The sequence below is a fragment of the Thunnus maccoyii genome, chromosome 12 (assembly GCF_910596095.1).
Source record: "Thunnus maccoyii chromosome 12, fThuMac1.1, whole genome shotgun sequence".
NCBI classification, from domain to species: Eukaryota; Metazoa; Chordata; class Actinopteri; order Scombriformes; family Scombridae; genus Thunnus; species Thunnus maccoyii.
In genome coordinates, this window is record NC_056544.1 from 14011238 (window position 1) to 14024229 (window position 12992).

Consider the following 12992-nt stretch of genomic DNA (forward strand, 5'->3'; position numbering starts at 1 on the left):
AATCAAACCAAAAACTAACAGCAGTTAATGTCAGACAACTTTATCATACTTTAACAGTTACCTAGTGTTTCTGTAGTGGTGACAAAACTTAAAAAATATACATACACAGCAGTTTGAATTAAACTGAAGTTCCCTATTACACCAAACTTAATTTACAAAATATGACATTTTAGCAATTCCTTATGTGTCCGCAAAAACACATAACTCTAGAAACACAAGATAAAAGGCATCATATGTCGACATTTTTCTTGTCAATTCGGCAATAATATAATCCATAATGATAAACTGTATTTGTGTACTATTCAAAACATATATTACTGTCATTTTAATGAAAAGATTCAATAATTTTCTTTGTCACATTACAGTCTTTGCCATATTTTCCAAAGTTTCCTCAAAAGTGTGAAACAGCGCCCCTCTTGCTTGTAACGGCTTGTACATGTTACTAAACCTGCGTGGTCAAAGAGTGTTACTGCACCTGAAGCAATCATGTCGAGTCTACCGGAGAAAGGCAGGTGCACTGGTGAAAGAAGTGTCATACTACCAGATGCGGTTATTGACATGCCACCGTGAAACTGTCAATTGACACTTTTTTGGTAAATAAACTCTAAAGTAAAATGTGAAGCAAACTTTGAGATTTTGCACTGTGTTCTGGCTTCACAACAAACAGTATAAAGTTTATGTAATTTAAATGAATCAGAGTTAGCTAACGTTAGCTTGTTTTTTTGTTATCTCTGTTAATGTCGACGACAGCAGCGATGTAGAGAGGAGATGAGGAGCTCTGTCAACAAACAAACTAAAGGACTATGACAGCAACAAGTGCAGTGGGACATTACATTGTCTACTTCACCTGTATGGAAGAGGAGAAAGGGCCTCTCGGAAAGGGTAAGTCTAGCTAAATATTGACTTCACATCCACAACTGTCCGTATCCATCGATGGTTTCTTTGCTCACGGTTAGCTAACGTTAACTGTCTCTTCATGGCCATGTGTTTGTATAGCGGTTATGCTCACTTTGTTTGTAATCTGAAGCAGATGTGTGTTATTGCTGCTGTCTTAACAGACACCTCTGGCCTATTAATAATTTGGATTTTCTCAGTTTTTTTATTTTTTAAAATTCAGTCACTTGTTGATGTGTGATTTGTGAAAGAGCCTGTGCAGAAGGCCTACTATAGCTGTTGATAATTAATAATGTTTGCCTAGCAGGCTGAGCACAGATATAACTTTGTAAATGATGTATTTGATACATGCATTGGTGCTTTCTTATGCAAACACAAACTTTGCATTCAGCACTGATATGTACCTGTATCAAAGTATACACTTTGTAGTACTGTATATAGTTTTGTATGCTAAGATACTACAAGCACATGCAAGCCATGTATCTCTGATATTTACGTTGTTTGGTCTTGATGAGAACATAATTCTTTTGTTTAAATGTTACTGTAAAGTTCTTGGTTTAAAGTTTCTACAAGGAACTTTCATTTTGTGTTGATTTTGACGGCCCTTGTGGATAAAAGTGGTAGTGTTTCCCAGAATGAAGACTGCATTTCCCATGAGCACCACTGCCTCATGTGTCATAAAGATCTTGATCTGGCGAGTGCATACATTTGTTTTGGAAGCAAGTGAAAGAAAGACACAACTTATTTTTAATACTATTTTTCTTTTTTAAACACAGCTGGATGCATAGCGATGAGGTAATGTATCTGTTTGTGGCTATGTAAGATTCATAATTGTAATATGATGATGGTGAAACTAAATAAACTTCGTTTTAGTACCATCCATACACTTAGGTTACATATAAGCTAACAACTAAAAGATTTAGTTGCTTGGCAATAATAATTTTGTTGAGAAAGCTGAAGTCATCAATGTTACCTTGTAATGTTATGTGTTCATAATAAGCCTACAGTAAGATATAGCATGGTAGCAAGGCCGACATAAAATGTTACATTATAAGCCAGTTGTATTACAGAAATGTCCACCGTGACCTATTCCTCCATGGACTAAACAGGGACTCTTCCAATCTGCGTGCTGTAAATAAAATTTCATCTGGTTTTGCGGGGAATCCGACCTGGTGGCAGGCACTGAATAGCTGTATAGAAATAGTCAATCTTTTCGTTTGCTTGTGTAGGTCATATAGAGGCATCAGTATTAAATTGAGACTGTAACAGTTAAAAGTTCCTTCAGTGTCCAACATAAAAAAAATTTTCCCACTGGCCCACTTGGCCAGTAGATCAGAGTTTTACTGGCCCCTTGTATATTTTCAGTGTTACGTAAGCCAAAAAATGAAAATAACTCTTTTTTTCCATAATTCTGGTGATTTATTCATTATATAGGCCTACATAATATGTACAAGAGTGAAGTTCCCTTTAGATTTGGTCGTTTTCTAGAGAGTATGGAGTACATAGGGAGAAGAGAACAGAATTTATGATAATAACATTTCAGTGAGTATGGATGACATTGATAATAAACTTATGTCAAGAACTGAGACAGTGCTGAGAGATCTGCAGAAATGTACTCTTTAAGATAGAACAGTGAGAGAAAGAACATAACGGCATTTGTTAGTGTGTGCGTGTTCACTCCAAGCTCCCTCTGTCTGTTTCTGCAAGTCACCTGTCCGTTACAGACATGGAGTTGAACTATAATGAATGAATGACAAGGAGAAATGCAGAGGAGGAAGATGAAACAGAAACTAAGAGCGTCTGTCTCCACAGTAAATCATCTGTTGAGTGTTTGATGGTTGTTTATTTGTGCTTTAGAACGTAACCGCCGAGAAACAATCAGAAAATAATGTTTTCTTTCATTGACTGCTTTGTTCTCTTTACTGCTGCTCGCTCTCCTCACACAACCACCGCTGCTCTCTCTCTCTTGCTCACTCGCTCTCTCTTTTTCTCTCATATTTTTCAAAAAGAGTCGGGAAGCTGACAGCAAAGCCTAACTTTACTTTTAACATTATCAAATGAAGAGAAATGTCCTCCTCTCTTCCTAAACTGTATACCCATGACTCTGATTGGCCAGTCACTGGCCTGGACCATCTTGCCCTGCATAAACTCTTACTGGCCCTGCACCATCAGGCTCTCAGTTATGTCAAACCCTGTCCTTGTAGTTGCTTTAATGTTATGTGGTTTGTTGTATTCCACCACAATGCAATGGTACTACAAAAGTGATTTTCTTAGATGACCTGTCTGATTTATGCACTTTTAGTTTGAAAGCTTTTAGTTTGATAGTTAATTTGAGTGGCCTGTGGTTTATATGGCCCATATATGAAGTGCAATTCATTTTTCATGTGTAACATGGATATTGGGTAATGTCTTTATCAACTTGGAATAGTGCAAATGAAGTATTTCTAGGTGTCATTTTCCTTTGTCCAAGTTGGACGTGCAGTGACAGTGATCACATTCGCTACTGCTCTACTCATGGAGAAGTGAAACTTGTCACTTGAAGCTTTGCTCATTTTTTATCTACACACTAAGACAATGAAATAAGAAAGAAGGGAGCAGTTGCTGAAACTTTTACAGTAAGACACCTGAGAGTGTTTTGAACTTTGATGCTTGGAGACATGTACACTGCAGCGTTAGGCTCAAAATATTTGGGGATGAAGCTGAGTGATGGGCCTTAACAACGCCACTGGCCTATACTCTATTTGTGGCAGATCAGCTGATCTGCTGTACAGATGACTGTTAAAAGAGGAAATACAAGAAAGAGGAAGCAGAGCCTATGTGGCAGTTTAGCCCATGACTCATCTTAAACCACAGGGTTTTTCAAGACATTCTCCAGTCTACCAGTTTCTAGTGCCAAAATTCACCAATTCATTGTGTGCTGACTATCATGATCAGCTGACATGTCCAAACACAGCCACGCCTCAGACTAACCCACATTGTCTTAGGGAGGGAGAGGAAGAACAAAGAGAAATGTTGAAATATTTTTTTTAACCTCCATTAAATGACTTACGCTAGAAACATAATAAATAACATTTTTGGTTATTTGCAACTCAGAAATTTTATTTGTTGTTTTAGCCGATGTCTGATATAATTTTATAAAGTAATCCTCACCCCCCCACGCCAATGGTATACTCCCAAATACAGAGTCATATGATTCACTGATTCAACTTGTCTTGAACTCCTCACCAGACCAGGTGCAGTCAGTTTTGTTCAGTTTTTCACAAATTTCACCACTGAAAGCTGTCAAAATGATGCCTGGAGGGCCCGGCCCTGCAACTGATGCTACTGAAGAAATTCAGAAGATCTGTGATAGTGTAAGTAGAATAAAGTCAAGTAAAATTGTTTTTTTAATTTTCACTTTCACTTTGTTCCCTGAAAAGGGTTTAGTTTCTGCACGCAGTTAACAAGGCATGTATTTCATTCTGATTTTGCTGTCACCTCATTGTAACTCAGGTGAAGTCTGATGCAGAGCAAAAAGCAGGAAAGTCCTATGATGTCTTCACCGCCAAGAGTTACAGGAGTCAGGTTGTGGCCGGGACCAACTACTTCATAAAGGTAATTATAATTTTTGTGGCTAAGAATAATAGGACATTAAGTATGGAACCTCCGAGGTCCTTTTTTAAAAAACAAGATACTAGATTCATCTTATGCTCACAAGATCAAAAATAACCACCTTTCGGGACTTCGGAGGCTCCATACAAAACAGATCCATGAATGGTAACAGCTTACTCTCTATAGCAACATGATCAAGTGAGATTTTATATTGACAATGGATCATATAAAATACTTGTATGTGAAAGAGGCTTGTCAGCGATGAACCCACAGAGAACTGTGCCTTGACACAGCAGTTCCTCTCAACCCCATAGCGACTTTCAGCTCATTTATTTGGATTTCCAGATGTAACTTTACTGTTTTGGTGAAGTCTCACTGCAATCAGATGTCATTTCCAGCTGCAGGAGGCTGTTTTCAGAAATCCATTCTGCTCCCTGTAATCACCAAAATGGCGTACAAAGTTAGTGACTAGCTGGATAACATAGTGGAGCATTTAGCAGCTTAGTAGCCCCATATGTGACCTTGACACTCTCATTACTCCTTGACTCAGTCACACAAGCTTCTTAGAACAAACCTTATGGGGGAAATACAAATCCCAGACATTTCTGTACATGGGGCTATTAGCTTAGATACTTTTCTCAGGAGGTGGAATCCATAAACACAGCTAAAAAGAGAGTCAATATTGTACTTACACTTGCTAGGTAAACCCAAACATGACTAGAAATGAATGCTAATGTTCCTCTGTGTTTGCTGGATTTGTAAATAGGCAACCGTTTGCTGACACGTTCGCCATATCAACTTAGAAAGAGATAATATATGTATCTATAGCTTGTTTATGCTGCCCCTCAGTGGAAAATCAGTGAATGCAGACTCAAGGATCACCTGAAACTTTGCTTTTACTTCCTTGCAGGTGCATGTGGGAGGAGACAATCATGTTCACCTCCGTGTTCACAAACAACTCCCAGTTAATGGAGGAGGCCTGAAACTGAGTGATATGCAGCAATCCAAGAGCCACGATGACCCTATTGAGTACTTTTAATAGGATCAGAAACTGAGCAAAGCATCCCATCATTGTAATCAATTATTATCAAAATGCCTTCTTTTATCCTGGCTCATTATATAAAAACAATGCAGTTCCCATTACTAACATATAATAATATACTGTAGAGCATGATGACAGGAGTATGACAAGATGGAACAATTTTGTACAAGATGAATAAATAAATGAATCAGATTTGTTGTGACTCTATTTAGTGTTGCTTTTCTTTCCTTGGCAGTTTCTGATTTTTAATAGCTGCATGCCAGTGCGTATGTCTTCAACTGACAGTGTGTGATGAAAAAGGGTTAGACAAAGATATTTTTGCACAGAAGCAATGAAGACAAACTCACATTTATTTCCTAAATTTAAATGTGACACTGTTTATGCTGCTTACATTGAAGGGAAAGACACTGAGGGTTCACCTTTACGTGGGTCTCCAAACTCCCACTTTTAAACACCTTTAATTAGTACACAACAGGTTCACTACGCAGTTTGTAATGAGGCAGAGATGTAGCATCAAGTTCAATTTTAGAAGATTTATTAAGAGATCAGCAGTTATATCACAGAGCAGGCAAAAAGCTTTGTTACAGAAAATATGTCTTTAGGCTATACTGCATCAGGATTAAAACCCTCTCTGTAGTCCAGTTATTGTTTGAAATACTTTCCACACATTCATTAAACAGATTTTGTGACCATGGATGTTAAATTAAGTTTCTAAACATGATGCATTTTTATAGATAAAACTACCCAACAGTACATAAAATTAGCCCTGATTTGAGCAGCTACATTAAAATGCTGTGTACGTTATGCAGCAATATTAATGATCCCATATGGAAGCAGTTGTGTGGTGGTGCAAGCAAGACCTGGAAAAACACAAGCAAAACTCCTTGAAGAACATCTTCCACACATTATCTACTCCAGAAGAGCTGTACATGCTACATTAGAAAGAGTTACGAAGAAAAACTACACATCAACATTTTTTCTTTTACCATAGCTACATTACTAACGTTAGCCTTGCTCTGTTGGCATAAATTTGTTTCTGTGCCAAGGTTATAAAGTTGCACAGTGCTGAGACGATGGGGTTGGGGTTTAACCGTCTAATTTCATTGTCCAAGTGTAAGTAAGCAAAGCATCAGGTGACAGGTTCTGCTGCTCCGCAAGTAGAAGCTTTTTACACATGAAAAATTAATTGCACTTCATACACGGACCCAGAACTGCCATGGCCCACATTATTAAACCATTTTTCTGACAGTCTATTATCACAGTATAGCAGGAGTAATATTGATGCTTCCATTAGCTGAAACATAAGTCCTTTCTCAGGTGGGTTTGTTGTGTCTGATGGTCAAGGTACAGCCCTCACAGTTCTGTGGGAGAAGGTCTTGGGATAGAAACTGTAAGAGAGAAGACTCTCACTTTATTATGCAAGCCACATGTGTATGTAATTCATATGTTGTTTTTTGTGATACTGTAACTGAATGAAGCATATTGGGTGAAGGTTGTATGTACTTACACTAGATAAAGCCTTTAAAATCTCATCTTCATTTTCCTCATTATGGGATAAAACAGAAGCTTTTAGGTGAACAGTCACTATTTGACCATCTAAAGAAAGAAAGGTGCAAATAGAAATGTACTTAACAGCTTGCATGGTAAAATACATCACTGAAGATGTCCATGTAGCTGACTGTGCCTTTGTCAGAACTGGATGGTGACAATGGTGGATGGTGCTAGAATCTGTGTTTTATTGGAAACTCCAGATGTGACACTAGTGGTATCCAGACTTGTACTGATTTCTGCCATTATTGTCCCTTATACAAGTACAAGGAAACTGTCAAAAGCCTGAGGTGTTTTGGAGCATGCCAAAGGAGGTGTGGCAATAAGATGACAGTTGAGTCACACATATCTGCTGAACCACTAACTGATGACCACTGTTAACTCGGACATAGATGCAAACAATACAAAATTAACAATTTTGTTTCATAGTTTCAACAAACATTGGCAACACATTTTTAGCAATAAATGTAATTTATTCATGACAGCAGATGTAAATTTTTGAAATAACTAGACAATCATAATTACCGACCTGTAGCAGTGGAGCCAGTGGATGCTGAAGTTGTGAGGTAGGATGTGGAGGTGGAACTGCTGCTTGTTGAGATAGTAGATGATGTTGTGATGACATCCACTGGTGTAGATGCACTGCTGCTTGTTGTGCTGGGTGGTGTGGTAGCAGAGACTGGGGATGCTGAAGTTGTGCTGATATCTGCCAGTGTAGATGTGTTACTGCTCGTGCTGGGTGTTGCTGTCACAGACACTGCGGACGAAGTGTTGTTGATATCTGCAGTTGTATAGGAAGTACTGCTGTTTGTTGTACTGGGTGATGTTGTTGAGGGGACTGTGGATGATGAAATTGTACTTCTGTTTGTTATGCTGGGTGTAGAGATAGTAGATGATGTTGTGCTGACATCTACTGGTGTAGATGCACTACTCCTTGTTGTGCTGGGTGGTGTAGTAGCAGACCCAGCAGATGTGGTACTGCTGCTTGTTGTACCTGGTTCTGTTGTTGAAAAGACTGTGGATGACAAAGTTGTTATGATATTTGGGGTTGTGCTTATATTCAGTGGTGTAGATGCAGTACTGCTATTTGTTGTGCTGGTACTGCTCGGCAGAGTAGTGTTCAGAGCTATAGACAAAAAGAAGGGTTTACAGTATTAAGTTCAAAATCTATCTCAATATCATACCCTTCACTGGCATACACTGAATGTTTGAAAGTCTTTCATGTTAAGCTTTACTTACATTGTGCGCAGGCTGACGTGTAGTCAGGACAGCAGTCCTTTAATGTGATGCAAATCTGGTCACAGAAACACCCCCCCCTCCGACAGCTATTGTCTTGACTAGCGCAGCACAGCAGTGGTGGACCTGCACAGCCTGGAATACACACAGCAAAGCTGTAGTCATTAAACTGAAAGATCAACACTGCGTTGATTTGTAACTGTAACTGCAGCACATTATTTCAAGGTTACTCTGGTGAAACTACTAATAATAAATCTTGTATTACAGCAGGTAGTGTAGATATGATGATAGTAGTAGTGAGAGTGATCTATGAGATATTTCAGTTGTATTTGAAATATTTTGTTAGATAAGTGGAGTTGATCATTGTGGTGCTGAGGCTGGGGGTGAATCTGTTGCATGGGAGGGATGAGAACAGGGTATACATTGTATGGGGTGGTGTGATGGATATTACCTGTTGGTCCAGGAGTCGCTGTTTGAGCTGGAACATTAAAAGAGAAAGAGACATGTGATGTAATATGAATTTAGGAAAAACAGTATTTAAGGTGATCCCACAGACTGTAAAAAAAAATGGATGTAGCCTCCATAACATCACCCATTGGTCTGTGGACTCCTGTTTTGAAGCCTCAAGTTTGCATTTTGATTGTTGCCATCTTGGATTTTTGCTGGAAGTGACCATATTTGGATGAGAGGATTGAGCTGATCCTAACGCTAGTTGCTAGCTTGGTTAGCACGGTACATTTACAGTCTATGGTCAACTGTGATAGCCTAATGCTAATGCTTTGCCTGATTCTAGAGTGAAAGATGGATTTGTCAGTGACCTATCTGGAACAGCTAAAATTGACAGAAAATCACAACAGACACAAAAGATGGGTCCTTTTTCAAGGAGAGACCTCTGTCTGGACAACATTCAATTAATGTAATATTCAATTTAAGAGTAACACATACACACACACACACACACACACCCTAAACAATTATGTTCATTCAATCTGGTCATTAATTTCTGAATAATTAGAAATCTGCAGATTATCCTAAGTGTCACATTATTAAGAACTTAATTAACCAGTTGAATATAATCTTGATGTAATTAAGTCTAATTTCTTAATGTAGATGGAACATAAAATGAATCAGTTATTCTGAGTAGGCTTGGGCGGTATTTATTTTTTCATACCTTCATACCTTACTGACGTTTCACCTGGTTATATGGTGTATTGCAGTATTTGTGTAAAAGAAACAACCGTAAAAGCTGAGCTGGCGGTGATACAAGTCATTGTAGAATGTATGACATTGTCTAGCCTACAATGCAGTGTGTCTAATAGAGCTGCTGCAGTATTGTTTTTTTCCCTTCCCGCACAAATTAGTGAAGCTATTCAAACTGTCACGGTAACTTCCATAAAAAAATTATTTAAACCTCAGATGTTATAAAATAATTGGTTCCTAAATACTGTATTGGTGTGAGGGATGAGAACAAGGTGTACATCGTATGGAGTGGTGTGGTGGATATTACCTGTTGGTCCAGGAGTCACTGTTTGAGCTAAACATTAAAAGAGAAAGAGACATGTGATGTAATATGAATTTGAGAAAACAGCATTTAAGGTGATCCCACAGACTGTAAAAAAATAATGGATGCAGCCACCATGATGTCACCCATTGGTTTGTGGACTCTCGTTTTGAAACCTTGAGTTTGCATTTTGACTGTCACCATCTTGGATTTTTGGAGCCAGAAGTGACTGTATTTGGATGAGAGGGTGGAGCTGCCTCTAACACTAGCTGCTAGTTTGGTTAGCACGGTACACTTACAGTCTTTGGTTAACTGTGATAATACTAATTCTAATGCTAATTTCGACGAGCGAAAAACAGGCTTAAAACCATTAAAACAAAAAGATACTGGAAAAAAACTGAACATCCAACTCCTTAGAGGGTCTTGTAGTACAATCAAACACTGAACAAGGCAACCAAAATTTTATAATTAAATTAATAGCTACAGCTATGCCTATACTCTGTGAATCTAGGGTTATGCCATGGTCACGTTACCTAACCAAAGTTGTTGCCATCGTAGGGGTTTCCCCGTGACGACATCCAACTGTCACTCAAGGCGGCCTCACCCTTAATTATGCATAACTTTAAGCCTTAATAAAATGTAAACACGTGAGTAATATAAAAATTCACCCAGCCTACAGTTGTCATGAACAGGGAAATTAGCTATAGATACGAAAACCGTTTTTTTTACCAGGCTGTAAACATGTTCAATATCTGATATTGTGAACATGTAATTGTCTAGAGGAGCTTCTGTATTTTTGACGGTATTAAAAATCACACCTTTGTGATTTCTAAATACCCTGGTATACTGTAATACCTTGATACTGCCTAAGCCTAATTCTGAGCCAACATGAAAGTCTGTTTACCAAGGACTGTAATTACTAATGATTAACAAACCTAGTCTGTGATTTAGCTAGAAATAAAATCTAAGCTACTAAGCTACTTAAGCACCTAAGGACTATTAACCTGGTCCAATAGGGGTTTTTGTTTTTATTGACAGGGGCACTACACTTGTGAAATTTCAATATTTACCATTATTTTTTGGAATAATCCAATCAAGTTATATTGTCATTTAATTTTAGGAAATGTATCTTAGTATTTGAAGTATTTGATAATCAGTTTGATTTTTACAATAAGGTCAACTAGCAATAAAATAAAACTAGTCAAATAATTGCTGTCATCAAACTTCAACAGTTTGTGTTTTTTCTATCTGACCTATACCTACTATAATTGAAAATGTAACTGAAACATTTCTATCTTAAATTGGAATATCAATTAAAACCATTTTGTTTTTGTATTATGAGATAATTATGGAAAAAACATGCCATTCCATGACTCACCTTTATTAAACTGTTCAATATTAAATGCGATAATGTTTCACTCACCATCATATGGAGGCAGCAAACCCAACAGGAGAACGACGTACAGTGTAAAGCAATCCATTACTGCGTGGCTGCTGAGTGTTGTAAAGGCTTATTTATACATGCAGATCAGCACTGCAGACATTCACAAACACACACATACACACACATCCAGCAGTACACTGACAGGAGTGATACTGTTGTCTGCCAGAAAAAACAACTACGTTATCTCCACAGAATATCATGTTACACAAGTTCCTTAAATATTTTTTTTCTTCCTGTTATGACTTCCTCGAGTACAGATAGATAATGGTTATGCCTTCAGACTTTAGGTATGTAAGGAATGCTGTTGTAGCTACACTTGACGCAGAAAAGACCAGACAAATGGTGGCACAAATTTAACCAGTGCATATTTATTATAACAGTGAAGATTCATCAGAAAGGTTACCAATGTACAGTACTGACTGTCAGATACACATAATGACCAAGTGCAAGCAATATTTTGAGTGAACATTTATTGCACAGTAAATTTCTTTCCAACAATATCAGACGGTGATAAATAATTAATTTGTTGTCATGCATGTCCATGCATTTCTCATTATTAAACACAGTGTATGTTTTTTTTGTTTTTTTTACAATGAGGCCATTACTGTATAAGATAGAGTCATGCACAGTTGTAAGAACAACACTTTTGAATAAATAGTATGGATCACAATGGCAACAGTAAAGTCTGATATATTTTCACAGATTACAAAGATTTCGTGATAAAAGATTTCATCGAGATAAGTAACATTTTAGACTAGTAAGTTTTCAAAAGCATCGTGGATGTAAGATTCTTGTGTCACAATCTAGCTATGTGTCCCTAGCTGCAATTCTCCACCAGTCCTCCAGAGGCCCTCAGACTTTTTTCCCTGTTTGTTTTGACTGGACTGTGTGGGCAAAGGCTTGTTTGAGTTGGACTTTTAAAGGAGTCTATGTGGCATGACAATTATTTAAGTTGCTTATATTAGTTAGTCTGTCTTTGTTTTCACTCTGGTCTGAACTCATACAGCAGGTACGCAGTCTCACTGACACAGGATTGTGTTTTCTGGGTTTTTGGTTTGCTACAGATACAGAGAGGTTGCAGGTTATAGTGTTACATAGTGTGCTTAAGTTTATCTTAATGTATATTCTTAGACAGTTTTGTGTATGTTGGTTTATTATTAAGAGGGTTGTGTTTTCTGGGTTTTTGGGTTTTCTGTTCTGTGTTTTTTCCTTTTCTGTTCATGTATTGACTCTCCCTCCTTTGCCTCTCTACACACCCACCCTGCATCAGCCTCGTTAGCCCTGCTCGGTTCCCAGTGTTTTCCCTAGCCATTCAGCTCCTTTCCTGTCCTCCTGTTTCTTCACCTCATTCCCCTCATCTGAGCTTCTCCGCCCATCTCCCCACCTGCACCTCATCTCCTCATTAGTTCACTTAGTATTTTATTCCCATGTTTCAGTTCAGTCTTGTTGGATCATTTGTTCTGTTCTGTTTTGCCTGCTCACACCTCTGTATCCTGTTCCTGTGTCTCGAATAAAGATTTATTCTTCAAGTTCCTGTTCCCTGCAGTCTCCTGCGTTTGGGTCCACCTGCTCTGCTCCACTTAACATCTTGAAACAGTGCAAAATCCCAGAATAATATAGTGCAGTAGGGAAGCCTTACTTTTTTACTATGATATACTTTGTGTATAACAGTAATAAGTTGTGATTATCCTATATTCATTGTCCTGAAAAGCTGGAGGTAAAGGAAACTGCTCATT

At 38.0% G+C, this 12992-nt stretch overlaps 2 protein-coding genes across 5 annotated transcripts; one reads left to right on the plus strand and one right to left on the minus strand.

The window, feature by feature from the left end:
- The first annotated feature begins 484 nt into the window (after positions 1-484).
- On the plus strand, positions 485-5734 carry LOC121908004 (cystatin-B-like). 3 transcript variants are annotated; one of them, XM_042427636.1, is made up of 5 exons: positions 485-593; positions 751-882; positions 4123-4247; positions 4387-4488; positions 5396-5734. In XM_042427636.1, the coding sequence occupies exons 2-5, from the start codon at positions 804-806 to the stop codon at positions 5522-5524; spliced, it is 435 nt and encodes a 144-aa protein (XP_042283570.1). In that variant the 5' UTR covers positions 485-593; positions 751-803; the 3' UTR covers positions 5525-5734. The 3 variants fall into 3 exon arrangements, with proteins under 3 accessions (XP_042283570.1, XP_042283572.1, XP_042283573.1); XM_042427638.1 differs by having other exon boundaries at positions 490-593; positions 754-882; XM_042427639.1 differs by lacking the exon at positions 485-593 and adding an exon at positions 1671-1689 and having other exon boundaries at positions 822-882; positions 4128-4247.
- A 102-nt stretch (positions 5735-5836) lies between these two features.
- LOC121908003 (cell wall integrity and stress response component 1-like) lies at positions 5837-12879 on the minus strand. Of its 2 annotated transcripts, none has more exons than XR_006099152.1 (6): positions 11236-12879; positions 9819-9845; positions 8763-8789; positions 8315-8446; positions 7035-8201; positions 5837-6915 (listed from the first exon to the last, which is right to left on the minus strand). XR_006099152.1 is itself a non-coding variant. In XM_042427635.1 (6 exons), exons 1-6 carry the CDS (start codon positions 11291-11293, stop codon positions 6881-6883), a joined length of 876 nt encoding a protein of 291 aa, XP_042283569.1. In that variant the 5' UTR covers positions 11294-12879; the 3' UTR covers positions 5837-6880. The 2 variants fall into 2 exon arrangements, 1 of the variants encoding a protein (XP_042283569.1); XM_042427635.1 differs by having other exon boundaries at positions 7605-8201.
- Positions 12880-12992: the final 113 nt, after the last annotated feature.

What these genes read in the sequence shown, in the direction of transcription:
- LOC121908004 (XM_042427636.1), top strand. Translation starts at nt 804, where the DNA reads ATGACAGCAACAAGTGCAGTGGGACATTACATTGTCTACTTCACCTGT. An exon ending in GAAAGGGCCTCTCGGAAAGG is followed by an intron (nt 883 to 4,122) that starts GTAAGTCTAGCT and finishes ACTCCTCACCAG; the next exon opens with ACCAGGTGCAGTCAGTTTTG. An exon ending in GGACCAACTACTTCATAAAG is followed by an intron (nt 4,489 to 5,395) that starts GTAATTATAATT and finishes ACTTCCTTGCAG; the next exon opens with GTGCATGTGGGAGGAGACAA.
- LOC121908003 (XM_042427635.1), bottom strand. Translation starts at nt 11,293, where the DNA reads ATGGATTGCTTTACACTGTACGTCGTTCTCCTGTTGGGTTTGCTGCCT. An exon ending in AGTGACTCCTGGACCAACAG is followed by an intron (nt 8,790 to 9,818) that starts GTAATATCCACC and finishes TTAATGTTCCAG; the next exon opens with CTCAAACAGCGACTCCTGGA. An exon ending in CACTGGCTCCACTGCTACAG is followed by an intron (nt 6,916 to 7,604) that starts GTCGGTAATTAT and finishes TCTCTCTTACAG; the next exon opens with TTTCTATCCCAAGACCTTCT.